General features: G+C 34.6%; 2 protein-coding genes across 7 annotated transcripts in view; one reads left to right on the top strand and one right to left on the bottom strand.

Moving 5' to 3' along the window:
• Positions 1–815, top strand: part of ESR2 (estrogen receptor 2) — a 124809-nt gene extending 123994 nt beyond the window's left edge. The window contains exon 10 of the mRNA XM_074290349.1: positions 695–815. The gene's annotated coding sequence lies outside the window, so the exon portion shown is untranslated. The remainder of the gene's footprint in view (positions 1–694) is intronic.
• The window catches only part of SYNE2 (spectrin repeat containing nuclear envelope protein 2), a 385421-nt gene that overhangs the window by 20831 nt on the left and 336993 nt on the right, over positions 1–27597 (bottom strand). For 5 of the 6 annotated variants that reach the window (XM_074290333.1, XM_074290335.1, XM_074290334.1 and 2 more), the window contains 6 exons: positions 26120–26278; positions 23185–23351; positions 9577–9739; positions 3119–3306; positions 1714–1864; positions 748–930 (listed from right to left, as the gene is read on the bottom strand). In XM_074290333.1, coding sequence (XP_074146434.1) covers positions 748–930; positions 1714–1864; positions 3119–3306; positions 9577–9739; positions 23185–23351; positions 26120–26278 — 1011 coding nt within the window. Of the gene's footprint in view, positions 1–747; positions 931–1713; positions 1865–3118; positions 3307–9576; positions 9740–17254; positions 17369–23184; positions 23352–26119; positions 26279–27597 lie in introns of those variants that run through there. The other variant, XM_074290338.1, reaches the window with a different exon arrangement.

Raw genomic sequence — 27597 nt, 5'->3', positions numbered from 1 at the left:
CATGACCATGGGTAAATCTCATTGCCTTGATGAGTTTCAGTTTCTGTTTCCTTATTTGTAAAATGGGGATAATTAAGAGTATCTCTCTCACTGGGGATAGGGAGTGGCAGTGCAGCTAAGGACAGAAGAACATCAGATTTGGAATCAGGAAAACTGAGTTCAAATCTGGTCTCAGACACTTACTAGCTGTGTGACCTTGGGCAAATCACTTAAGCCCAAGTTTCCTCATCTGTAAATGAGCAAAAAAAGGAAATGACAAATGACAGTGTCTGCCAATAAAACCCTAAATCAAACTAATTGAAATGATTATTACTAGGCTGTTGTAAGGATCAAATGAGATGCTGTATATAAAGTACTTTGCAGATCTTAAAGAATTCCATAAATGTGAGCTATTAATTGCTAATTAGTGGGGCTATAGAATGATATCCATAGGAAGACAAGGAATGGTTGCAGCTTATGTATAAGAATAAAAGGAAAAGTGTAGGTCATTTAAAAATTATATTTATCAAGATTTGAAATTTTTATATTTAATTTTTTCCCCCTTAATTAAATGTAAACAAATTTTTCCCATTCATTTTTTAAATTTAGAGTTTCAAAATATGTAGGTCATTTTAAAAGAACTTGAATTCTTACTTGGAATTCTTGATTTCTTCTGGTTGTTCAACAGACCACAAATCTATCTTTTTTCCTACAGCTTGCACCATTTAAAGACACATATGTATATAGTTGAAGTGATATCAAGATTACCTTGAGTCTCCGTAGAATGGCAGTGACTCGTCTTTGAAGGTTGTCCCAACGCTGATTACCTTCATGAACCATCTGCTTCAGTTTGCTGGCAGTGTCTGTGCGGTTCTCTCGAGCAAGTCGTCTATACTGCTTATTGATAAGCTCCAATTGAGTGAGTCTCTCGTGAATCTGCCACTGAAAGGCCTGCACCACACACAGAATATTGGTCAGAATTGCCTCTAAGTACTTTCTCCATCTCACATGAAAAATTTGGATGATTTTTTCCCACAATTAGAAAAAGGCATGTTATTAATGCCCCTGAAAACTAGCTGAACAATAAACCAGCAATACCTATCAGAGGCAGAAGGGAATAGTAAATGTTTACTGCAGTCTTCTCAATAAAAGTATTCTTTCAAAGTTCTAGATACTTTATGGATTTATTTATACAACAGATTTGCTCATCCTGAGACTGCCCTCTTTCCCATGCCATGCTTTTTAGAAGCTAGCTCCCACATAACAACCCCTATAAACATCATGAACCACATTATATATATATATATATATATATATATATATATATATATATATATATATATATATATATATATATGAGAACTCTGTTCAGACTGGATCATTATATATATATATCTATATCTATATATCTATATATCTATCTATATCTACTATCTATATATATATATGAGAAATTATATTAAGTCCTGTTACTTGAAATGAGAACTCTGTTCAGACTGGATCATTAAGTACAGAAAAGTTTCTACCTAATTGAGAGTGTAAAGGATGCTATCCATCAATTAAGTAATAGATGAGTAAGTTATGGTATAGAATACTATTGTCCTCAATGATGAGGGATAATTTCAGAGAAATACAAGTAAGATTTGTATTATCTGATACAGAATGAAAGAGCAGAACCAGGAGAAAATTTATGCAATAAAAATTATTTATTTTTTTAAAATAAGAGGTTTCTACCTCAAACTTCTTCAGTTCTTCCTTGGCATTTGTGTATAACACTTCTGATGAGTTTGGATAGGCTGCTGTCTTCTCTGCTGATTTCAGCCAATCTTCAAAGCGGGAATAATCATCCAGAAACTTCTGCCAGAGTCTCCATGTTTCTTCAATCCTGGTAGGGGGGGAAAAAAAAACAAAAAAAACCTAGTTCTCTAAAACAAATTATTCAACCTCAATCCTGGAGAAATAATAATGAAACATACTTCCCTCCTCTTGATTAAAAGGTTGGTAGGATAAGGTTACATGTTGAACATGCTTGTTGTGTTGGCTAATTTTTCTTTATTATGAGGAAGGGTTGAACGTATCAGGTGAGAGAGAGAGAGTAAGTTTAAGGGGAAATACCAAATAGAAAAATGAAGGCAACCAAAGAACTTTAAAAATACATAAAAACAAAATAGATTCTTTTTTCACAGCCTTACATTTGAAAGGCCTTCTCTTTTCTCTTAGGGCTGCTCCTATTTCTCCTGGACCTCCCTTTATTTTTTGGAATAACATTTATGCCACAAAAGTTTGCTATTCATAGAAAAACTATCTCAAATTTAACATACCTTTCAATTAATAAAGCAAATAAGCAATTATTAACATTGGAAAAATCAGAATTTAACTTTGAAGGACCAAAATTAACTCAATGTGTTTTTTCCCCCCATTATTCAAAAAGCAAAGAAAATACAGAGAGAGGACACAAATGTTTATTTTAAAGTGAAATTAAAATAAAATTTTTGTGTCAAATGCAATGCCTCATCTATTGGGTGTCAGACACTGTATTAAGAATACAAAGATAAAATGAAATAACCACAACTCTCAAAGCACTTGTATTTTTTCTTTTGAAGAGCTCTGACCATTTCTCTTATACTAGCTGTAGCTTTTACAGATGCAAATAAAGTACAGGGATTGATTGCATAGGATCCCAGTTGGAGATCATAGTAGAGCTGCAATTAAAACAGGAAAGTCTCTAGTATTCTTTTCTTTACCTCCCCCTTCCCTTCCCTCTCCTTCTTCCCCTTTCCTTTTCTCTCTCCCTCCCCTGTCAGGGACTTGCCCAGAGTCACACAGCTAGTTTTCTGAGGGCAAGTGCTCTTATTCATTCTGCCACTTACCTATCCTTTTGGTATTCTTTCCATCATACTGTGCAAAGAAATAAAATCTAGGTTCATGGATTTTAATTTTTTAAAAAGACTAAAAAGACTAAATCATTTTCTTAAATAAATATTTTGTATACACATTGGTTTCTATTTTCTATTATAATTCCCATACCAGGAGTAAAGTATGAGGCATTAATTCCTCCAGGCTCCCAGGGTAGGAAGGAGTCCTCTGGAAGAGCATCTGGCTCACTAGACATAAAAAACCAAGTTTTCAGAGTTCTTACTTCATTCGCCGCTCCATTGACATGGCACAAATATTTCGCCACCGTCTGTCTAGGCTTCTGGTTGTCTGTTGTATTGAATCACACTCTGTCTCATTGGCACAAGCATCAGAGTCATGTAATAGAACATCACATATATTAAATACAGACTCTACCCCTGCACTATGCTGTTCAATATCTCGTTGTAGGTCCTGTCAATATGAAAAGGGAAAAAAATTAGTGATTTGCATCAAAAACACATTCCTACCTCATACCCCCCCTCAAAGTTCTCTTACATGGATACATAATTCATTGGTATATTTTCTTTTTTGGCATCAGCTATTTTTTCACTGACAGTGATAATTAGAGATAGAGAGAAGAATGTGGATACCTCTCCTGGACTTACAGCAACTCTTTTAGCTCTCTATCTTTAATGCAGGATTTCTTAAACTTTTCCCACTTATGATCACTTTTTGTCCAAGAAACTTTTATGTGACTCTGATGATATAATTATAAAACAAGTATACAAATCAAACATTTACTGATAATAAGTCATAATTTTGTGACCCCCATATTTGATTATGAAATCCATAGTTTAAGAAGTTGGGCTTTAAGGCAACTTTGAAGCTTGTTGGGTTGTTCGCGCTATCCCAGGGATTTCAGTGGAATCAAGGATGGCAAAGTCAGAATGACTGAAATATGACCACAGGCAAGACATCCAACCTCTCAGTGCCTTAGATAATCAATTCCCAGAAACTCAAAAGTGCAGAGCATGTACCAATCATGACTGACTAAGAAAGCTCTACTCCTTTAAGATTATTGTTAAGCATGTTTAACACGTATGGGACTGTTTGCCATCTAGAGGAGAGAGTGGAGGGAAGGAAGGGAAAATTGGAACAGAAGTTTTTGCAAGGGTCAATGTTGAAAAATTACACATACATATGTTTTGTCAATAAAAAGCTATAGAAAAAAAAAGATATTGGTTAAGGTTAAGCTTCTATGGGAAATTCTTATACCAATTAAGGTCTTAAAGACAGAGTTGAAAATAAAAAAGTCTATTATCCAGGAGCTTTCATCATACCTACCAAAAAAAGGTAGAATAAAGAGAAGAGAACACAAAGAAACATAAAAGATAGTAGTCACTAAAAGAGACAATGGAGAAATCAGACAAATTCTCTGGAACACTTGAGCAGGATAAGAACAATAATAGTTTGTGTTGGAATGAGATATGATGGGAAGAATTCAGCATAGACAAGGCAGTTGCTAAGATGACTCTTAAATCAGATTCAAATCAGATTCCACCTTTTAAATCAGAAAGCCAGAGATAAGAAAGGGACAGATGCTAAGAATGAGGGGTGATTTATATCAGGGCTGGTTCCCAAGCATAACAAGTTCAGGAACTGCTAATGGTTCACTCTGGTTTAAAGGTAAAATGCATTCAAGGGAGTAAGGCTAGAGAATAACTTGGAGCCATACTGTAGAGAGCTTAAATTTCTGCCTGGATCATAAAAATACAGGCTCAGCTTGGTAACAGGAAGGAGGGGAATGATTTAGAATCATAGATTTAAAAGGGCCAGGAGCAGATGGCACAATGGATAGAATACCAGCCTTACTGTCAGGAAAATCTGTGTGACCCTGGGCAAGTCACTTTACCTTCACTTTCCTCATTTATAAAATGAGTTGAATAAGGAAATGGCAAATCACTCCAAGAACTTTGCTAAGAAATCTCCAGATGGGGCAATGAAAGATCAAACATTATTGAAACAACTGAAATGAATGCCATCTATGTCATCCCTATCTTTTGAGAGTTAAATGATTTGTCCAAAGTCATACAGAGCTGGGATTTGAAACCAGGACCATTCAAATTCATTGTTCTTTCAATTGTTTATTATCAGAACAATCTCTTTGGAAATTTAAGAGGTTATGTGGGGCCTGAACTATGATGGAAGCCACAGTAACCAGTGATGAGGTATGAGAGATGAAAGGACAGAGTCAACTAGACTTAACAAATGGCAATTGATTGGATGAAGGAGTGATGAGGAAGGCGTGCTTTTGTTTTTGAGTCTGTTTTCTAATATAACCTGGCTCCTTGTGCATCAGACTGAGTACTGTGGAAGATAGAATGATAGAATTAATAAAGTCTATTAAGAAAAAGTCATTTGTGATTTAAAACACAGATCTTGATGATTTTGTCAATTTATTTCTTTTGATAATCTGACAAATTATTCAGGCTAATATTTCCCAGAAGTTGTTTAATCTTATAAGGTTAGAAGAGATTTTTTAAAAAGGGTATATTCTAACTTCACAAAGTCTTTGCCAGGTCATAGAATTAATAGGTCTTTTTAAACTTGCCAATTTCATGCTGTTGATGCACAGCACTTTACTTCATCATACTTAATATATTAAGACATAATCTTAAAAGTCTAGTGCTTTTGAGTTGCATCAATAGCTTTTCTTGAGTCTGACATAGGATTAATTTCCACAGCAAGGGTAAAGTCTGTCACAGTTCATTTCAGGGACACTAATTTGGGGATTCATATGCCTAAGAGCAAACTTTTGAGTATCTTTCTGCAATTACCATAAATTGTATTGTGTAAACCAATAGAAAAAGGAAAACTGAGATACATAGTATATAATAAGGAATACAGAACACAGAAATTTTTAAAAAGAAAACCTTAAAAAAAAAAAACAAAAAAAAAACAACAACAACCTCAAATCTTCCCAAAACAGAATTCTGAAAAAAAAAAAGATGTTTTTTGCTTGCTTTTATCATAACAACAAAATGTCTTATTGGATATAGTACTGTAGACTATTTACCTTGAAACATGTAAAAATCAATTTCCTGACATTATTGTAAAAAATCTAAGCTTTAAGTTTTACTTGGCTTACCAAATTAAGCTCAATATTGTCAGTATCATCAGATCCTACCAACTCTAACTCCCTTAATTTTATGCGAAAATCTGCTTCAGAACTACAACTTTGAAATCAAGAACAGAGACAGATTTTGAAGTCTCACTATAAGTTATAAAAAAAAGCCCTTTGCACATGATTTCTGAAATGGCTATCTTGGCCATTGTTTTTCTAATCTAGTTTTATATGACATTGTACATATAGTATAGCCAATTGCGCAGTGAAAAGAGAAGGGGAGGAGATTGATCAGAATGAGAGGTCTGTTCAAGGGTTGATATGAAACTAGAGAAAATAAGCTAGCCAGGAAGAATCAATGGAGAAGAAAATAAAAGAGAAAAGGCAGCTAGGAAAAAGAAAGTAGGAAATATATAAATGTGAATCATGCAAAGCATTTCATCATAAAAGTAGAAATGAACTTTTAGCTAAGCCATAACACTATTCATTAATGAAAGAAAATTAAAGTAGATCTACTGTGATCTCACCCCCACTCTCCTTCTAAAAAGGTTTAGTTACTGAAGGCAACTTTTCTTTTCATAAAGTCATTCTCATCTCTACAGTGATTATTTGAAGCAGGTTTTAGAGGTAAGCCCATCAATAAAAAAAAGTTCTGAGCTATATAGACTGAAAGGTACTAGGAGTTGAAATCTGGAACAGAAGAAACTGCTTTGGTAAACAGGGGCTTATACCAATTATTTTTGAAAGCAACAGTGTAGTATTTTCTATTATTCCATTGAGAAAATATTTTAGAAGAATAACTACTTACAATTATTTATTACTGTATTTACAGTTATTTATTACATAAATGAATATGCTCATAAAGAATTCCTTAGTTTTCAGTACTGAGGACAAGGCCACGACTTGTAGTAGTAGCTTACCATGAAGACATGATAAATCATCATCGCCTTTTAAAGTTCTAACTCAAGAACATTCTAACTTGTTATACAGATATTAGCACTGAAAACCAATTCTATAATTCTTGATAAAAGAAATCAGAGAACTCAGTGAGGTATAATGGATAATGCTAAGGAAGAACAATTTCCTCTGTGACCCAAATCATTTAATCTCTTCTTGTTTTTAGTTTTCTTATTAGCAAAATGAGGGTGCTGTATAGAGGACCTATAAAGTCCCTTCCATTCTAAATCTGTGAACCTATGTCTCAAAACAGGACCATAAAATTAGTTTCAGATTTTGGATTATTTCTTTTTGGGCAACTATTTCAATATAATGTCAGGTCTGGAGTTAGGAAGAAATCTTTCTGAGTTTAAATCCAGCTGCAGACACTTATAAGCTGTGTGACCCTGGGCAAGTCATTTAATCCAGTTTGCTTCAATTTCCTCATCTGTGAATTTAGCTGGAGAAAGAAATATCAAACCCCTTCAGTATATCTTTGCTAAGAAAACCCCAAAAAGGGTCACAAAGAGACACAAAGAGACTGAACAACAATTATTTCTTTTTTCTTTTCTTTCTTTCTTTTTTTTTTTTTTGCTGAGGCAATTGAGGTTAAATGACTTGCCCAGGGTTACACATAGTTAAGGAAGTGTTAAGTGTTTGAAGCCACATTTGAACTCAGGTCCTCTTGACTTCAGGGCTGGTGCTCTATCTACTGTACTACCTACCTGCCCCAACAATTATTTCTTTTCAAGAACAAAAGCATAACACTTGATATAATCTTTTGGAGACATCATTTGAGACATCTTAATCAAGTTTTATCTTGTAAAAAAGTTGGGAAAAAATGACAAGTTTTCAACCTAAGGCCAGTCTGAACTCCTTTTAAGAGCCAGAAAAAAAAAAAATTCTTGATGTAATTAGTTATTCATTCTAAATTAAATGGTTACTAGTAGCAAGGCTATGTCTATTAATATACTCTCAGATCATTCCATTTACGGGATCAAGTTAGTTTTAATACAGCAGACAATTACATTAAGGAGAAACAGATACCTGAAAGATATCTATTCAACCTTGAATTATTTATAACCATCATTTTACAGTCAAAAAAAAAAAAAAAAACAACACTTGCTCAAATCAATTTACAAAAGAATCAATGAAACAATTTTCACATGTTAATAAATGACCCACGCTGGATCATAGGTTTCTTTTTTAAAAAACTAATTCTTTTGATGTTAGGTGACCTGCCCAGCTTCACATAGCTAGTTAGTGTCAAGTGTCTGAGGACACATTTGAACTCAGGTCCTCCTCCTCATTGCAGGGCTGATGCTCTATTCTGTGCCATCTAGCTGCCCTTGGATTGTCATTTAGGCACTTGAAAAGTAATTTGCTCCATTTTTTTTTTCTTTATTTATAGTTGACCAATAAAAGTCCACAAAACCTTGTGTTAGTTGCATAGGTAGTAAGTTACAGGGCTTTGATTGAAGTCAGGTTATCTTGAAGGCAAACCCATTATGCTTTTTATTGTGCCACAATACCTGCTCCAATAATGTATGTGCAAAGTAAAAATAGGCATTTATACAGTTTAGCAGCACTCAAGTAAAATTAGTATTACTCATAAAAATGCCATGCTTTCTGCCAAAATTTGATATATAAAGACCTGATCTATTTGGTATCTCACCTCTGTCATTAAGTAGTTTGGAAATCTGAGCATACTGTTCCTGGTGTATTAACCATTTGACCCATAAGAGGAAGCCATGAACATTTTTGTGAAAGTGAAATTTGCTGAGGATTTAATACAGTGATGAACATAAATGCTCATCTGTGATTAACAATACTTTTTGCCATACCAAAGCTATATAGGACTAAGGAAAATAGGATGTCAGAAAATCATTAGATTTTTTTTTTTTTTAATATCTTATCTCTCCAGAAAGGAGAAGGGATGAAATTATTGGAAAACATACTGGTTTCAGGAATCCGGAGATCTGGGTTCAAATGTCAGCTCTGGTAATTGCTACCTGTTTAACGTTAGATAAAGCATATAACCTTGCCTGGTCTCAGTTTTTGTTTTCTTTAAAAAGATTAGATCACTTGCAAGTTTCCTTTTAGTTCTAGATCTGTAATTCCACAACAGTGATCTCAGGCTCTATGTGAATGTGAGATAGGGAATTCGAGCACTCTTGTGAGTACATTTATGAAGATAGTCAGGATCATGATAGACCAGAAAGGTTTTTCAAGCTACATGTGTGATTGCCTTAAAGAAATGTATAATAAATGGGTTTTTTAAATGGTCCAAAACAAGTTTCCAGCCACTTTTGTCACAATTGATTCATAAACACATGAGAATATATCTAATGACCCAAAGAAGATTCGTTAGAAGGGGAAAAAGGGTTCATTAGATTTGAAGTCTTTCAAAATGATTTTGTCCCTAAATTCTCTCACCCATTATAAAAAAATAAAGTTCTGTATTTTACAGAATGAAGTTCTGCATATTAATAGAGAAAACTGAGGTGTACCCCAGAAAATGAAGTGGTTTATACATATATAAGCATATATGGTTAAGTTTTCTCTGATATATGAACATTCTAACATTATGCTAAAAGTTATAAAGAAATAAATAATTTGAAACAAATTTTTAAAATTTAAAATGAACTACATTCTAAAAAGTTAATTTTCAGTTTTCCCACCTGCTGTTCAGCAAGTCTCTTCTGGATTTCTTGATCATCACAGATGTCATAAACAACAGGTTTAGAAAGCTCAGACTCAATTCGAGCCAACCAGCTTCGAAGGTTGCTCATGTTTTTGTCTAATTGCTGTATAAAAGCAAAGGTCTCCTTCAGTTTCTTCACCCTAAATGTATTTACAGGGGAAAAAAAAGAGAGGCGACATAAAAAAGCCCCAACATTTAGCGATGGAGGGAACACGCCAGCCGAGGCTTTGGAAGTTAAAAGAAATTAGTCTTAGGATCAGCTGAGCCAGAAAGTGCTGCCTGAATTAATGAAAAACTGGATATCAAATAGTCTCTTCAATTAGCTGCAATAACAATCCACTGGACAAGAGGATTTGATAAAGGAAAGAATGTAGAGGTTAAAATTCTAATAGATTACTTGCTTTCCTAATGGACTAAAAGAATTAGTACAATCAGACAAATTACTGAGATCCTATGATTCACAGAGAGGGGCCAGCTAGGCTAGATAATGTTGTCTAGAGTAGTCATAGCAACTGTATAGAAGAGACAAGATGCCATTTTCCTCAACTTCTCCCCCCCCCCCCCAACCTTTTCTACCCTGGATTTCTGCTGACCTCCTCTCATCCCCAAATGCTGATCAGTTTATAAGCATGATTAAGCCATCACTGGTGAAACTGGTTTTCTTCACCAGTATGTCTGTGATCAAAATACTAAAAGTGACCTGGGGAATAAAGTGCTTACTTGGCAGGATTTGGCCCACTCATTCTCTTTTTTTTTTAGTTTAAGAATTAACCTTTAAATAGCAAAGCACTGGGCACCACAGTTTGACTTTGATTATACCAGGTACGCTCCACCTGCCAAAGCATCCTGAGCAATCTTATTATCATACATCTATATTAGTCAGAAAAGCAAAGAGCATTCACAAGCCAAGCATAGTATGGACTTCTATGCTGCCTATTTCCTGTCACACTGGGCATGATTCAGCTGATGGAAGTCTAAAGAAACAGGTATGATTTTAGTATATTCAGTGAGGACACCAGTACATCTTAATTTGTTTTCCATAGAAATTAATAACTTATGAAAGGAAAAATAATTTAATCTCCCCAGTCAATGGATTCCAAGTTATCTTTAATAAAATGCTTTCATGAAATGCCCTATTATACTATGCCTGTTTAGGATGGAAAAGGAAAGGACCATACTAGAGACCTGGGAATTTCAATCACCAAATCCCCTTATTTCACAAATGTGTGGCATGGCATTGCATAGTTATATTGCTATGGTAAACAAAAAGCAAAGTAAAGACATTGGGCTTAAAAAAAAAAAAAAGCAAACATTCTCTGAGGGGAAAAAAAGAAAAGCATTCACTGAGATTTCTGCAAGGAAAAACAAAGCCTATTATATGCCAATTGATTGAAATCTAATCTCTTTTGTAGTTTTAAAGGAATTTCAAGGCACAGAATTAAGAATACCAGAACTGAATGGACAAAAAACTGAGAGATTTGGATCTATCATAAACTAACTTTTAAACATCAGGCAAATTGCTTTACTTCTCTGGGCCTTGGTTTGCTCCTCAGGAAAATGAGGGAGTTGGATTTTTCTCTCGGAGATCTCTTCCAGCTCTTAAGATTGGGGACTGCTAGATGGCACAATGGATAGAATGCTGCATCTGAATTCAAATATAGCTTTGGGACACTCAATAACTGTGTGGGGCAAGTCACTAACTTCCATTTGCCTCAGTTTTCTCATCTGTAAAGTAGGGATGTTAATAGCATCTACCTTCCAGTTTTGTTGGGAAGACCAAATGAAATATTAATTGTAAAGTGTTTATTTAGTATTGTGCCTAGCATATAGTAAGTTCTATAAAACTATTTTTTTTTTCTTTTTCATCTTTATGATTCCAGGGGACAAAGAGAGACAAAGTGACTGAAGTATAGCAAGTTTCCTCCAAGCAACAGTCCCTGCCTCCCCAAAACAACCATTCTCATTCCTTCAAACACATCTAGAAAGTACATGAGACTAAATGCTGATGGAAAAACCCAAGATTAAAAATCACAGTAAGAAACTTTTCCACCCCAGATCTGCCTAGAGAAACATAAAGGTTTGGGAATGCTAGGGAAAACATCTGGCCAGAAGTGTGCTTTGGAAAAACATTCCAGCTTAGGGAGAAGCTGTGCACCTAGATAAGAGATCTCAAACCCAGAAGGGAGGTATCCTGACCTTCTGCAGGATAAAGGAAACAGCTTTGTCCATCATTATGAAGTTCACGATCAAGGAGCCAGCCAGGGTTCTGAGGAGGGAAATTATACATGGGGTGGCACTGCAGGACCTAGGCATGTACCAAATTCAAAATCAATTCAGTTCAGAAGCTATGAGGCTTGAATCCTAGGAGCAGAAATAAGTCTCAGATATAAGTCTGAGCTCAGTCTGAAGACTGCAGAGGAATAATCAAGGCAAGAATCTCAGACCAATGGGAAGCCCACAGTTTTACCCCTCTGAACTAGCTAATTTCCCAACTGACTAATAGAACTCAGTGTAGAAGCAGTTTACTGTTGCTTAGACTCAAACTTAGGTAAGGGATTTTCATAGCTTAGTCTGGGAACATGATGGTAAATAATGATTAGATTTTGCCCTGGGAATATTGAAAGTTTGCAGATCTCCACCGGAGCTGTCCCTTTGAGCCCTTTTCCCAAGAAAAGGACAAGAGACTACTCCTGATGTTCCCTCCAGAAGTACACAGCGTCTGAACCCAATATAAATCAAAAAGTCAGGAAATAGGTTGGAAAAATGAGCAAACAAATTAAGAATCCAAATTATCACATTGAAGACATGAACTCAGAAGGGAACTCTAAAAAAAGTTTCTACAAGTAAAACTTCAAAGAAAAACATAGCTTGGACACAAATTCAACTAGAATTCCTGAAAGAGATGAAACAAGCATTAATGAATTAAAAATTTATTTAAATGAAATTAGAGTATTAGAGGAAAAAATGGAAGAGAAATAAGAACTATGAAAAAAAAGAATTGGAAAGCCTGAAAAAAAAAAGTAAATGTAAGGTATCTCATAGCAAAAACTACTGACTATGAAGGCAGATTAAAGAAACTTAGATGACCTGAAAATCATGGCCAAACAAAAACAAAAACAAAACAAACAAACAAAAAAAAAAACCACTTTTTTTTTTGATTTCTTGAAATATGACTATTATTCAGATCTCTTAGAAAGAGGGCAAAATGGAAATAGAAAAAAAAAACTTCCAGTCATTTCTTTAAAGAAACTCCAAAACAAAAACTTCATAGCATCATAGCAATTCATAGCTTCATAGCATCAAAACAAAAACATCATAGCCAAAATTCAGAGCTTCCAAGAAAAAGTACTTCAAGCAATCAGAAAGAATTAGAGTACAAAGGAGCCCCAGTCAGAGTTAGCCAGATAAATGACTCGATATCACCACCATAAAAAAGCAAGATTAGAATCCATAGAAACTTTGAAGTTTTTCAGGAGTTAATAGAAATATTGAAAGGTAAACAAGAACTATCAGTCATAAGGTCCTAAACAAGCTCAAAATGTAATAGATAGAATATAAACATATTCTAATATGGGAAAATGATACATATGCCCCCTCTGCACTTTATTATCATTTAGATTCATAGAATGTATTTAATTAGACAGAAGGCCCTTACTGATCTTTAAAAAAAAGAATAGAAATAGAAAGATTAATAGTATGACAGGGGGAAGAGAAAGAAAAATATAATTATCTTATGTATCAAAAATGTGCAAGTAGAAGTCTATACAAATAAGAGGAACATGAAGAGAGCTGACAAATCTTACTCTTGTGAACTGGTCAAAGGAGAAAATACATTTCACTCAACAGGAAAATAGGAGGAAAGTCTTGAAGGGTAGATTATGGGGGGGGGGGTGTCAGAGATTAGTCCTAAATAATCTCTAACCAAGAATGTACAAAAATATTTACAATTCTTTTTGAAATGCAAAAGTGAGAATCTAAGAGGATGTTCATCAGTTGGGAATGAACAAGTTATGGCACATAAAGGAAATGGAATACTATTATGATGTATGATATGATGAAGGGGATAGTTTCAGAGAAAACTAGGAAGACTTACATGAACTGATGCAGAATGAAGAAAAGAGAACTAGGAGAATAATGATAATATGATAAAGACAAACAACTATGAAAGACTTAGGATTCTGATCAGTGTAATGAACAAATAACTACAGAGGACTAATGACTATCACCTGATAGAAAAGTGAAATTCTCCGAGTGTTGAATCAGTTTCCCTCTGTGGGTCTGTCTGTCTGTCTCACACACACACACAATTTTTCTCTTTTAGATATAAACTTTGCAGAAATCTGTTTTGCTTAATCATAAATGTTAGTGATAGAGGTGTTCTTTTTTATTTCATCCTCAGCTGCTGGCAGTGGGATGGGAGAAAGTGCATGTTTGTTCATTGAAAATATAATTTAATTAAAAAAAGAGTCTATGATTCCTAGATAGTCCTTTTAATGTCAGTTTCCTGTCTCATACCATGGAGAGGTAATTAGTTTCAAAATCACACTGCAATTTTTGAAAATTAAAAGTGCTCTACAGAGAATTCTGAATCTAGCTCTGGAAAGAAATCTGGACCAAAAGGTGAGCCCAGCTTATCCCAAATACTTTGCTTTTACTGGCTTTATTGTAACTAGAAAAAATACCACGTTAGCTCCAGATGCCTAGTCTGAACTGCATTGTGGAACATGTAGTCTTCGGACAAAACAACACACAGCAGCTACTATACTGGAAGGAGGAGGGGTTAGTAAAGAATTAATAGTTTGAGTACAGAAAGGAAAGAAAAGGCAAAGTCCACTCCCCACCCCTCAGACCCTACACAGCTGCAGCCTCTCTGGCTTCCCAGAGCATTTAACCCCATATTCATTCACAAGAACTTGAGAGCTTTTATCATTATAATGAAGGATAGAATGAAAAATTGAAAAGAGGAAGAAAACAAAGGTGACAAAGAAATCTATGTGCCCAAAGGAGCAAGCCACACATGCTGTGTAGAAAGGCAAGTTCAGCTATAAGAACTCAGAGTTCAGAAGGGGTTGACCTGAGAACCCCAGGCAGTCAGGTATGCTGTATGCACCCTAGTGGGAGACATAAGGATGTGAGAGCAATTCATTTGGACCCTGGAGCACTACAAGGAGGCAGGCAGAAAGCCAGTAGCATTTTAGAGTTTTTGTTTTAAGGAGGGTGAGCAGGAAAGCTCAGATTACAATTTACAAAGATGGTGATTCATCTCATCTTACTTTCTATCTTTGTGTCCTGGCTCTACTCATAACTTTTAATAAAAAGAGCACTCAAGTATTTGACATGACAGAGCTCAATCATTCTAGATGTCAGTCATATTGAGGTCAAAAGGTCAGCATCTTAAATGGTCATCTTAAAAAAGGAAGAGAGCTACAAAATCCTATAGACAATGCTGATGACAATATCAGGTTTATCAAAAAAGGAAAAAGAATGTTGACATGCAAGAATACTAGATTTGGATGGAGAAAATGTGGATTCCAATCCAACTGCTACTGGATTAAATTACCTTAAATCACAGAATTTGAGAGTTGGTGGGAATATCAGCAGCTGTTTAGTCAAACTTGTATCCAAAATTAGCCTGAAAAGTGATCATCCATCCTCCAGTAAATCAATTAATCTAACTGGACCTCAGTTTCCTTATTTATAAAATGGATATTTTGGTTTAATTGACCTGCAAAGTCCTCACATTTCTAAATTCTCTGATCTTATAAATCCCTCTATCAGACCTTATTGGATTAAACTGCTTACATCATATTGATTACTTCAGAAAGCAAATGTCCCACATTTACACAAAGATCACAGAGTATGAGTTAGAAAGGATTTCAGAGGTAATCCAGTCTAGTGTTCACTCCTGACTAAGAATCCCTTTATAACACTCAAGGAGTCATCCAGCCTCCATTTTAAGACAGTAAAAAGAAAGAGGGGAAAAAAAAAAAAGACATTCAATAAGGGAAGTGAGAGAACCTTCTCTTTCATCAGATACCCTATTCCACTTTTGAACTATTAACTTTTTATAAATGATATATCAAAAATTAACAATAGTTTTCCTCAAAATGTTATAATTAGCTTTAAGAACCACCAAAAGTGTTACTTTAAACTTTTATTTACTTTGTAACAATGTCCTACCCAAACTTTTAAATCTGATTACTGTATTTTCACATAGGTCAACAATATCATTTGTCAACAAACTTCAGTAGATATTTCCTTAATCTTGCCCTTGAAAAATAAAATAAAACAAAGTCCTAGTAACAATGAAACTTCTTCAGAAATTAAAATGATACCAAAATGAAGTCCATAAGGAGATATGTTGGGCTTTCAACCTCTACACTTCTTTAATCAGTGGTCAGTAAATCATATTTTAAAAATAAAACATAAAAATGTTTCTCTGCATTAATTTGTAGCTTTATAAGTTACAGGAGAACTAAAACTTGGGTATGCAAAAGATAACTCAAACTCCAAATAAGCAACTTATTTTCTATCACATATGGAATGAAATAGGTGAGCTGATACAAACTACATGAGCATTTTGTCAAAGTAATCAAACCTCAAAGCTGAACAAAATGTAAAGAAAGCTCATACAGAGTCAACCACAGAGAATAAAGCTCATTTGCTGAAGGATAGGGCCAAAGGCACACCAGTAGTGCCATATGTAGAAAATAAGCTAGGTCTGTTGAACAAAGCCCTTTTTTTGTTGTTCTTGTTTTTAATTTTAATCTGCTGAAATACCAGAATCTCTTTCTCCCTCTTTCCTTCTTGAAAATATCAACATCTTTATCAAAGACAAAAATCTTGCAAATCATGACTGATATTTCTTTAATCAATCAACAAGTATGTATATATTAAGCATTTACTATATGTCAGCTACCTTACTGTGTAGTACTAAATAGTACCAGCTACCTTAATTTTAATTTAAAAAAAAAAAAATTGAAATTTAAAATGTGCTTTAAAAATATTTGAAATCTATGTAAATGTACATCTAATAAATCTACTGTTTAGTCTTTTTTTTCCCTGCAAGTTAAAGATTTTAAACCTATATCATAAAATCTTTGGATTTTTTTGGGTCATAAAATTGCTGAGAATTGACAATATTCTTGAAAAGATCGTTTAAGACTATCAGTTCAATGTTAATTTTCGGTTGAAATAACTGAATCTTAATACTGTAGAAAGCTACTAGCTGACAAAAAGAACCCAACTAATTTTGTATCGTCGTTACTTCTTAAGAAAGAATTGAGCTTTTATATTAAGACATGTATTTATTCTAGAAGATGGAAGCCCACCCGTTTTCTGACACTGGCATCACTATTATGGGAAGTTAAAGGCCTCACAATAGTGTTTATGCAGTAGCATAAGGTCTTCCATTCAGCTTCATCTATTCTCACCACTTGTCAAAGGCAGACCCCGTAGCCACACGCCATCTACACACGCGCACAGGCACAGTCATTGCAGTGCCCATCCCCCTTCCGCTCTTCCTCACCCTCCCCACCCCCCAAATGCCGAACACACTTGCACTGCTGCACTCCTGAACTGCTAATTCCTATTCACCATCCCCAAACATGCCATGGTCATACAGAGATGGAGCTGATGATTGAAATAACACTTACTATTTATGAGAAAAAAAATCATTCCGCAGGTCATAATGGAAAGCTCCTTGTTAATGCCTGTATATCCATCCACCTCACTTAGGGAAGAGGAAACCCCTCCTCCCCCAGTGTCCTATTTATCCACTGCTCTCAGCATCTTCCATAGAAGCAAAAATCTCTGCAGTCCTCCTGAACGCTCCTTAATAAGGAATTGATGAACCCATGCAAGCACAGGGTGACAGTCACAGGGAGAGAAGGAAATCTTGTTCTCCATTTAACCGTAATTTTTAATCTCAGTTTTCTCCCCTTCTATACACAAGAATCTCAAGCTATTTCTCTCTCACCCAGCCTTTGTTCTGGTGCTAGAGATTGCAAAGCTGAGGACGCAGTGCTATCTCTAGGGTGGCAGCAAATGGGTTATTTATGAGGTACTATGAATCGAGCCAAGCTGCAAAGAAAATGAAATTCAAATTTGGGGCACGTGAAGGAAGACATTCTCATGGCAAAAATAACTGATCAAATAAAAAATGCTAAAATCATTTAATTTAAAATTCAAATTTCAAAATTAAAAAATATTATAACTAGTTTAAAAAAAAGAAAAAAGCAGTAAATTGATCATACCTTACTCACATTTCCCTTCAAGAGGAAATTATGGGATAGTTTCTACACATGCTTTGATGTTATTCTATATCATAGCATAAAAGAATTATAGGATTTATATCTAAAAGGAAAGGATTCAAAGCCTGGCTCTGCCTCTTGCTACTTTTGTTGGATTTCAATTTTCTCATCTACCAAATGAGGGGATTACCTTTGATGATCTGTAAGATTATAGATTTTAGAGCTAAACTGGGATCTTAGAGGTAAGAGTCTAATTAGTTTATGGAGAATGAAATTGAAGCACAGAGAGGTTAAGTAGCTTACCTCAGCTCACACAGGTAAGTGCTATTGTTCATCCTTTTTGAAGGGGACCAATGATGTCAAAGGGTGATTTCTTAACTCTCTTGCCTTCATGGCCACCTCTAAAGATCAAACTGTGCTCATCCACCCATTCTGCCAGGGAAATTCTTTATATGCTTGGGATAGACATCCCCCTAACCCATCAACAGGTTTGAAGGTCATCAGTTATCCTCAACCTGGTTTCAACCATCTGCCAAGATGATTTCCAGAGGAGTGGCTGCTATACATGCTATAGCTCAGGGGTAAAAAACCTATTTTCTGCAAAGGGCCTTTTGGATATTTATAACATTATTCTCGGGCCATACAAAATTCTCAACTTAAACAAGTAGAGGGACATTGTTGTCCCTAGACAAGTTGACTTGACTATGATTTCATAGACCTTGTATGGCCCATGAGCCAGACTGTCCTCACCCTTGCTATAGCTTCTTAGAGCCACAGGGGAGAAGTAGGTGAAGGTGGACACCAAAAGTAGATGAGCAGGTCTGAAAAAGGCTCAGGAAGTCCTTATATCCAGAGTTACTGGTCCTTTTTGATCACTCCATATACCCTTTACATGAGTAAATAAGCAAGTGACAGAATCAGGATTTGAAACTCAGGCCCTCTGACTCAAAAATACAATGTACTTTCCCCATAATACTCCCCCCATCCCCATATTTTCCTCTCTATTCTTGCTTCTCACTAGCAGCTGGAAGAGTTCTTTCCTTTTACCATTCTGCTTACCAGCAGAACCTTTCTAAGAAGAAATTCTTATCCCATCTAAAGGAAGAAATTCTAAAAATGTGTGGAGTAATTCATGATGCAAAGGACCCAGTTCAAATCTTGGTCTTGAGTCAATATAAGCTTTGACAAAAAACATCTGAATCAAACATTTCTTTTGTAAGCTTGCTTAAGCACGGAGAGAAGTCATAATCCCAAGACACCAATTTTTTGTTTTTTAGAGAGAAGTTAAAAACAAAAAAGATTCCAGAACTTTGACACTATTATACCATTGGACCAAAGAGAAACAAGGGAAGAGATGATAGCATGAATGGCTTGTTCAAATATAGAAAGCTCTGAGCTAGGCATACAAATCACACCACCCACTTGTGTTAAGATTGATTCATTGAAAAGGTTATTATTATTATTTTTTTAATATAAACCTCCTTTTTCTAGATTTTGAAAAGTTTTAGTTTAGGTATGTAGTTAATAAAATATTATTAAAAAAAAACCTGATGTGTAGCTAACAGAATGAGCATATTGAAGAGGAAAAGCATTGTATCTGAAAAAAGGATGTGCCTAAAACATGTTGGAAATGTTAGAAAGGCAGTGTGACGTAGTGGATAGGAAGGTAGCTTGTGAGTTACAAGGATCTGGATTCAAGCTGTACACCCAACATAGATTGACTGCATGATTTTGAACAAAGCATCTAACCTATTAGTGCTAAGGACAAATTCTTAAAATTCATAGATCTAGAGCTATGGAGGATCTCATGGATCATCTAATGGAGCTGTCTCATTTTGCAGATGAGAAAATGCTCGTGGTCACTGGTTAAGTAACTTGCCCAAGGTCATACAGCTAGCAAGTGTGAAGTGTCTGAGATTTGAACTTAGGTCTTACTAACTTCAGAGTCAGTGTTCTATCTACTGTGCCATCTAGTTGCCCTTAAGTAAGAGACAGAAGTAGAACTTGAACCCAGGTCATCTGCCTTCAGAGCTCACATCTTTTCCAATGGTTTCCCTTCCTGGGAATTATAAGATCAATGAAATCACATGACCATCAAAACCAACCAAGCAAACAAAAAACCAAAACCAAACAAAAAGAGGAAAAAAAAATTAGCAAGCTTCTCACAAAATGTGATGAATTGTCACAATCTATAGAGCTGGAAAACCCCCCCACACTCATCAACCCAACCAAACAACTCCCTGATAATTTAGTTGTATCTTTCTCCTATATATCCCTTGAATCAATTTTCTAAAGCATCACTTCTAAAAAGGTAGAAGCAAGGAAAAAAGAACCGACCTTATTTAGTATTTATAATCAAATAAGCTTATTAGTAATTCCAATAATTGATCATTGATTTTGAAAAATGCTCTGTTTTAAAGATGATTAACTGAAATTTATTCCACAATCCTATAGGTCTATCTCATACGTGCATCTTTGTGAAAATGCATTTATAGGCATGTACCCTGTAGTCCTGAGAGAGTTGCTGAAAGACTTCAGAAATGTGAACTCTAGGTCAAATCCTAGACTTTGATAATTTCATATTATTAACCTCAATACTGGTATTATTAAATTAATCTTTGTTGTTCAATTGTTTTCAGTCACATTCAACTCTTTGTGACCCTACTTGGGAGTTTTCTCGGCAGAGATACTGTAACAGTTTGCCATTTCTTTTTCCAACTCTTTTTACAGATGAGCAAACTGAGACAAATGGGGTTTAAGTGACTTTCCAGAGTCACAAGACTAGAAAGTTTCTGTGGCTGGATTTGAACTCAGGAAGATAAGTCTTCATGATTCTAGGCTAGGCAGTCTATCAATTGGGCCATTGAGCTGCTCTACTGTAAAAATTGTATTAACTAATGATTAGTAATATTGTATTCACCTAAGACATATTTAGTTTAATAAGACCAGTATATTTAAAAAATAAAGCTCCAAAATGGAGGTTAGGAGTTTACAAAGAAGGAATAGTCTAATCTGGGTTTGATCTTAACTTCTTCCTTCAAATTCTGTTCCTTCCCAGCCTTAAGTTCTCTTCCAAGTACACTATGCTATTTCCCACGCTTAATAATAATGAATAGGTACAATATGAGTAAAATGAAATCTATAAATAAACTCAACCTCTTATTTTTAGCAAGAAACTATTTGACAGAATAAGTCATGAAATCATATATATTCTCCTTCATTTTCTATCCATTAATGAGTTATGAAGGCAAACAGCCAGAGAAAAGTGCTCCTAGAATTACAGATTTACAGCCATAAGGGACCACATAAATCATCTAGTATAATTCTCACATTTTCCAGATGAGGAAATAGGGAAGGTATGACTAAATTAAAAATGCAGAGGCAGCATTTGAACACAAGACTTGTGACTCCCAGGAAAGGACTTGTTTCACAGTATCACAAAGTCTCCTCTATGCAAAGAATCTGGTTAGTCAATATCTGAACAATGAATCTTAAATAAGAACTGACCATAGTATATAGAGTTTGAATCTGTAACTGACAGATCTATATTTTACTTTCTAAAAAACTTGAGTCTTAAACTTCAACATTATATTATACACACACACACATATATACATACACACACACACATATATATATACATCTTTTTCCATGATTGACACACTTCTAATATCAGATACCCAGGAAGCATGCTGCTTGATGAGGACACTGCAAATTATTCTTAGACCCCCCCCAAAAAAAAATTTCCCAAGGAAAACAATCTGAGGGGAAATGCAAATTGGATATGTGGAACACTTCACAGATTCACACTCTTGGGTCAGAGAGACTTTGAAACCATTTACTCTAACTCATTCCTAAACAAAAATTCCTACTATAATGTATCCTATGAATGATGAATGACTCCAGCAAGGGGGAACCCCACAACCTCCTGAGGCAGTCCATTTTATTTTTGGAAATGAAATTGTTAACCTTTCCCCCGCTCCTTAAATCAAGCCTAAATATTCTCCTCGGAAACCACTGTTCTTAGTTCTGGCCAATGGGGTCAAAATCTAGTATCCCAACCATTTGAGGGTCTTCAAATACTTGAAGGCAAAGATCACTTTTTGTCCAACTGTTTCTTTTGTTAGGTTTAACATCTCTAGTTCCTCCAACCAATCCTCTCATCTATATTGTGATTCTAAGAACCCTCATGCTTGAGTTGCTATCTTTCAGGTATTCTTACAATATATCAATGTATTTTTAAAAATGTGTTATGCCCAAATGAAAAAACAAAACAAAACATAGGAGAAATATTCCCCTCCCTAGTCCTGAACACTCTTTCTCTCTATTGCAGCCCTAAATTTACTGGCTTGTAATTTGTAAACTTTGTTCTCCTGCCTTTTTTTGAAAATCAGGTCAAGTGTATAGAGTGCCAGACCTGGAGTCAGGAAGACCTAAACATTCCATCCTCAAATATTGACTAGGAAAGTCACTTAATTCTATTTTTGCCCGTTTCCTCATCTACAAAATGAACCAGAGAAGGAAATGGTGCAACTACTCCAGTATCTTTACTAGGAAAATCCCTATTAGAGTCACAACGAGTTGGACACAATGAAAGATAACAAAACACAACATTCCTGTGCTATCCTTCCTGTTCTCCAGCATCTTTTAGAGATCACTGACAGTGGTTTAATAATCACAACTGCCAATTCTTTCCCTAATTGAAAATAGTGTTTATCTGTGCCTAGTGATTTGAACTCTCCAAGACAAGCTAAGTGGCTTCTTACTATGATCCTTCTCCTGTTAGTTAACAATTCACTATTAGCTATTTTTGTTCTGTTGATTTTAGTCCATCACCTCATTATCATAACCATCATCATTGACACTGCTGCCACCACCACAAGTACATAGTCCTTTAAAGGTGTGCAAAGACTTTTAACATGTTACCTCATTTGATCCATCCTATAGATCATGAAACTGAAGCACAGAAAAATTATATGATTTGTGCAAAGATAGTCAATTAAAGTGTCCGAGGCAGAACAGATTTTCCTGACTTCAAGTCTATCAATCTAAGCCATGTGCCACTTAACTGCCATTTCAAAAACTGCTAAAAGCTTCCCAGTACAACAACTAAACTGAGGGATTTACTAGGCATGATGACTAATAGAAATTTTCTGGTATGTCACATTTTAAAATTTCCTACAAACATGCAACAAAAACTCATTTATATCTCTTTAAAGTTTAGTTAGAAGGATGGGAAAATTTAAAAACAGGAGGTGATTCATGTTTTTTACATGAAAAATTTTAGGAAAAAAAGTTTTCAAAACCAGAAACAGTTTTAGCCATTTTCTTACCTTGATCCAATGACATCAAATAGATGTTGCCATCGATCATTAATTTTGCTGAGCTTATCATCTATTTCAGCAACTCTGGTCTTATTGCTTGCTTTGATCAACTGATCACCCATTTGCTTCAAATGAAGTTTATTTTCACTAAATAGGTTAATTTCTTCCATACAGTCCTGACAAAAACACCAAAAGCAGCTTATATTAATATTACAAAGTTATTTACTTTCCTCTAAAGATTATAATAAAAGTGAAATAAAAGCTCCTTTCACCTGACAGGAAATTGTAATGGCAATAATTTTCATTTTTTTCTACATAAAAATATTACATTTAAAAAGTTTTATCGAAAACCTATACACATATCTAACATTTAGACAAAATGACAATACACACTATTATGTTTTTTTAATTAATTAGGCTTCAAAGAATTTGAAATTAAAGTAAATGAGCTATGAAACTTTGGTTTTGTTTTTTTTTAATAATCAAATCTGGGATTAGAAAACTTCAGTTTAAAATTTGGATAGAATATCCTTGAGGAAAGTTTCCACATCAGAAATAATCAATGGAAATAACACTGGACAGGATTCATTTCCACCTGCTTTACCACTGTAAAGACTAAAGACCATTTCAGCCTTCCTGACATGCTACTAAAACTTCCTTTATAATCTGTCTCTCCCTACTAAAGGCATTCTTAACTTGGGATCCATAAATAGGTTTTGGGGGTGAGGAGATCTATGACCTTGCATAGAAAAAAATCATCTTTTCTTTTCTGGATCTTTAATTTTTACTAAGTTAATTGAAATTAAACACTTCTTTCTATTATGATGCAGCTAACAACTAACAATATTTATGATTTTGTTATCCATAGAAATCAAAGATATTTTCATGTTATAATTTTGCATATCTCATAATATTTACACTCATTACTGTCAAAATTAGTAGATATTATACCTTTTATTTTTAAATACATCATCTTGTTATTTGATTTGTAACAAAGCACATATATTGCACTTTTAATACAGTGTTAGCAGTATTCCAATGTAATTGGTTTCCATTATTATCATAAATATGTATGACTTTAAAATATTCTGAAAAGAAGTCCATAAACTTTAGACTGATGACACAAAATATTTAAGAATTTCTGGCCTTAGAAACTACGTGAATGTCCATCAATTGGAGATTGGCTGAATAAATTGTGGTATATGAATAGTATGGAATATTATTGTTCTATAAGAAATGACTAACAGGATGATTTCAGGAAGGCCTGGAGAGACTTACATGAATTGATGCTGAGTGAAATGAGCAGGACCAGGAGATCATTATATACTTCAACAACAATATTATATGATGATCAATTCTGATGGATGTGGCCCTCTCCAACAATGAGATGAACCAAATCAGTTCCAATAGAGCAGTAATGAATTGAACCAGCTACACCCAGCCAAAAAACTCTGGGAGTTGACTCTGAACCACTACATAGAATTTCCAATCCCTCTAATTTTGTCTGCTTGCATTTTGGATTTTCTTCACAGGCTAAATGTACACTATTTCAATGTCCTATTCTTTTTGTTCAGCAAAACAACTGTTTGGTTGTGTATACATATATTATATTTAATTTATACTCTAATATATTTAATATATTGGTCGACCTGCCAACAAGGGGGGGGGAGGGAAGGAGGGGAAACATTGGGAAAAAAAAAGTTTTGGCAATTGTCAATGTTGTAAAATTACCCATGCAAATATCTGGTAAATAAAAACTATTATTATTAAAAATAATAATAATAATAATTTCAGGCTTTTTGGAATATGAACTCCTTTACTTTTCTCATTTATATCCCTAGATGTTAGCAAGGTGCTTTGCATAGAGTTAAGAACTCACCCATTAATTCTTTCTTTCCTTTTGTCTTTTCATTTCTAGTCACTAGAAAAAATGTTTTCCTCATAGAAGATAATTATTAAATGCTTATTGGATTATTAAATACAACCAAGTCAAAATTTTAGCTATATCAGTTCAAAACTAATATAAGATGTTATTGAAGACTTGACTGAGTAGCATTTAGCAGGAATCATTTCCAAGTTTAGGTGGCTTTTACTTCTAATTCTGATCTTCCATGACTGTTCAAAGGGCTCAAAACTATTTTATTAAAGTGAACAAGGCAATGAAACATCACTGAAAGTGGAGGTTGTGGTTTGAATTTGGCTTTTGCCTCATACATTTATAATTGTATATGTCACTTAACTTTTCTGGGCCTCAGCTTCTTCATGTATAAAAAATGGGTTGTGGATTAGATAGCTTCTAGAGGTCCTTTCCAACTTTACATTTATGAAACTAAAATCTTAAGGGACTGTTTTATCTCATGGATTCCCTGGCTTCAAGACCATCTGTTTCCAATTCAGACAAAGCTGAACCGGCCCCATACTTATGGCCCCTCAAATCTCCTCCAACCCCCAAAAGGTAGATGATGGTAGCCTTTTCCAAGTGAAATTATCTTCATCCAGCCCAGCTGTCTCTCTAAAATTAAGGAAAATTTATTTTCCAGTTTTTGTTTAATCCACTGCCATCTAATTGAAAATGTGTCTATAAATTATAGCTTTATTCTTAGAAAAAAATATTTCTTGAGTCCAGCCTCCTAATTCAAAGAATTAAATGTTTTCTGATTTCTTTTATGTCTCACTTTCTGTAAGAAGTCTTTCCAGATTTCCTGTAACCTCCCAACCCCACCCTCATAATATTAAAACCCTCCCTCTGAAAATGTCCCACATTTACCCTGTGTATTTCTTATTTGTAAAGTTACTTACATTTTCTTTACCCCATTAGACATACTGGCCTTGGCACTATGCTTGGTACACAGTAGATACTTAATAAATACTTTATTTTGTCCAGCCTTAGAAAGAGTTCTCCAAAAGCTAAAATCCTATTATTCAAACTTGCTTCCTAATTTACCTTCTGTAATCTTTCAATCATTTCTTCAATACTAATGTCTGCTGTCTGCAGAACTTTATTTTCCATCTGAACAAGCCATGCACATAAGTCTTTATTCTTTTCATTGAACACAATCCAGGAATTGAGCCTCTCCTCGATCTCTTGTTTACGCAGTGAAACCTGAAGAGGAAGATTCATTGAGCATTAAGTTCCTCAAAAGGAAACCAGATAACCAACAATATTCAAATTAAGTTATGACCAAGAAAAGAAAGCTATCTATTTCTTTAAATGATAGTTAGGCTAATATTCACTCAGTGCTTTGTAAGACTTCCAGAGGCTGAAGTAACCATAAACATATGATCAACAACTACCACCAAAAAAATTATCTTTGTTGACCTAAGGCTCTGCATTTTCCTTTATTAAAACACCAGAGCAATGCTCAACCAGGTCAATGCTCACTTTGAAAAATTTGGGGAAAGGAAATCCTTTGGAAATTGTTTGCAAAATAAAACTTAACAAAGCACTCAGCTCAGGAAAAAACCTGCATATCATATCATATACAGGTTTTTATCATAAATACAGTGGGGAAGATGGGCAGCTAAGCTGGGCAGTAGATAGTGTTGGCCTGGAGTCAGGAGGACCTGAATTCAAATCTAACATCACACATATAATAGCTGTATGAACCTGGGCTAGTCATTTATCCCTCCAGAATAAACAAACGAATGAATGAATAAATACGGTTCCAGTAGATGCTAAAAAGCTAAATAATGTATATCAAACAGTAGCCAAATTCCCCTCTTTTTTTTTTTTTTTCCTTTTACTCCTGAATCCTAAATAGGATTCCTCTTTAAGTCATAAAGCCCATGGACCTATTTTGGCAATGGCCAGAATTATTTGGTATTTTAAGATCCAACCCAGATTTGTTATGCAAAGGTATCAGAAAAGGCTAGATCAAGTGAGAAATTCTTGTTTATGTCAGAATATTATGTACTATATGTGTGGTCCTAATTTCAAATTCAATGAGACTAAAACCTTACTTCATCCCCTCTTCACCTGATCTGCCCTTCTCCCTTACTATTTTATTACTATTTGTTATTAAAACCTTTTGAGACCCCTCTCCTTAACTTCCTACTTCTTTTATGTCTTTTTTCACTTTCTTCCTTCCAGTGTTCTTAAAGTCTAAAGATTTTAAAGTCCTCAAAAAGTATGCTAAAGTTTATTTCAAGGTATTCCCTCAAAAAATTCTGATGCTTTATTAAAAATTCAATATAGAACAGCAAATATAATACACTAAACTTAGTAACCATTTGCATTTAATTTAATTTCAATACAAGGCATAACGTTTTAGTGACTCCCTCTAATTTTGAAAGCTTGTCATCTGGAGAAGGGATTAGACAGACTTCTATTTGGCTCCAAGCTTTAGAACCAAAAGTTTCAAAGAGGTAAATCTAAGTCTGATGTGTAGGAAAACTGCCTAACAATTTTTTTTTTTTTTTGGT

The sequence above is a fragment of the Sminthopsis crassicaudata genome, chromosome 2 (assembly GCF_048593235.1).
Source record: "Sminthopsis crassicaudata isolate SCR6 chromosome 2, ASM4859323v1, whole genome shotgun sequence".
NCBI classification, from domain to species: Eukaryota; Metazoa; Chordata; class Mammalia; order Dasyuromorphia; family Dasyuridae; genus Sminthopsis; species Sminthopsis crassicaudata.
Note: the sequence above shows the minus strand (reverse complement) of the source record. Positions and strands in the feature narration are given on the sequence as shown.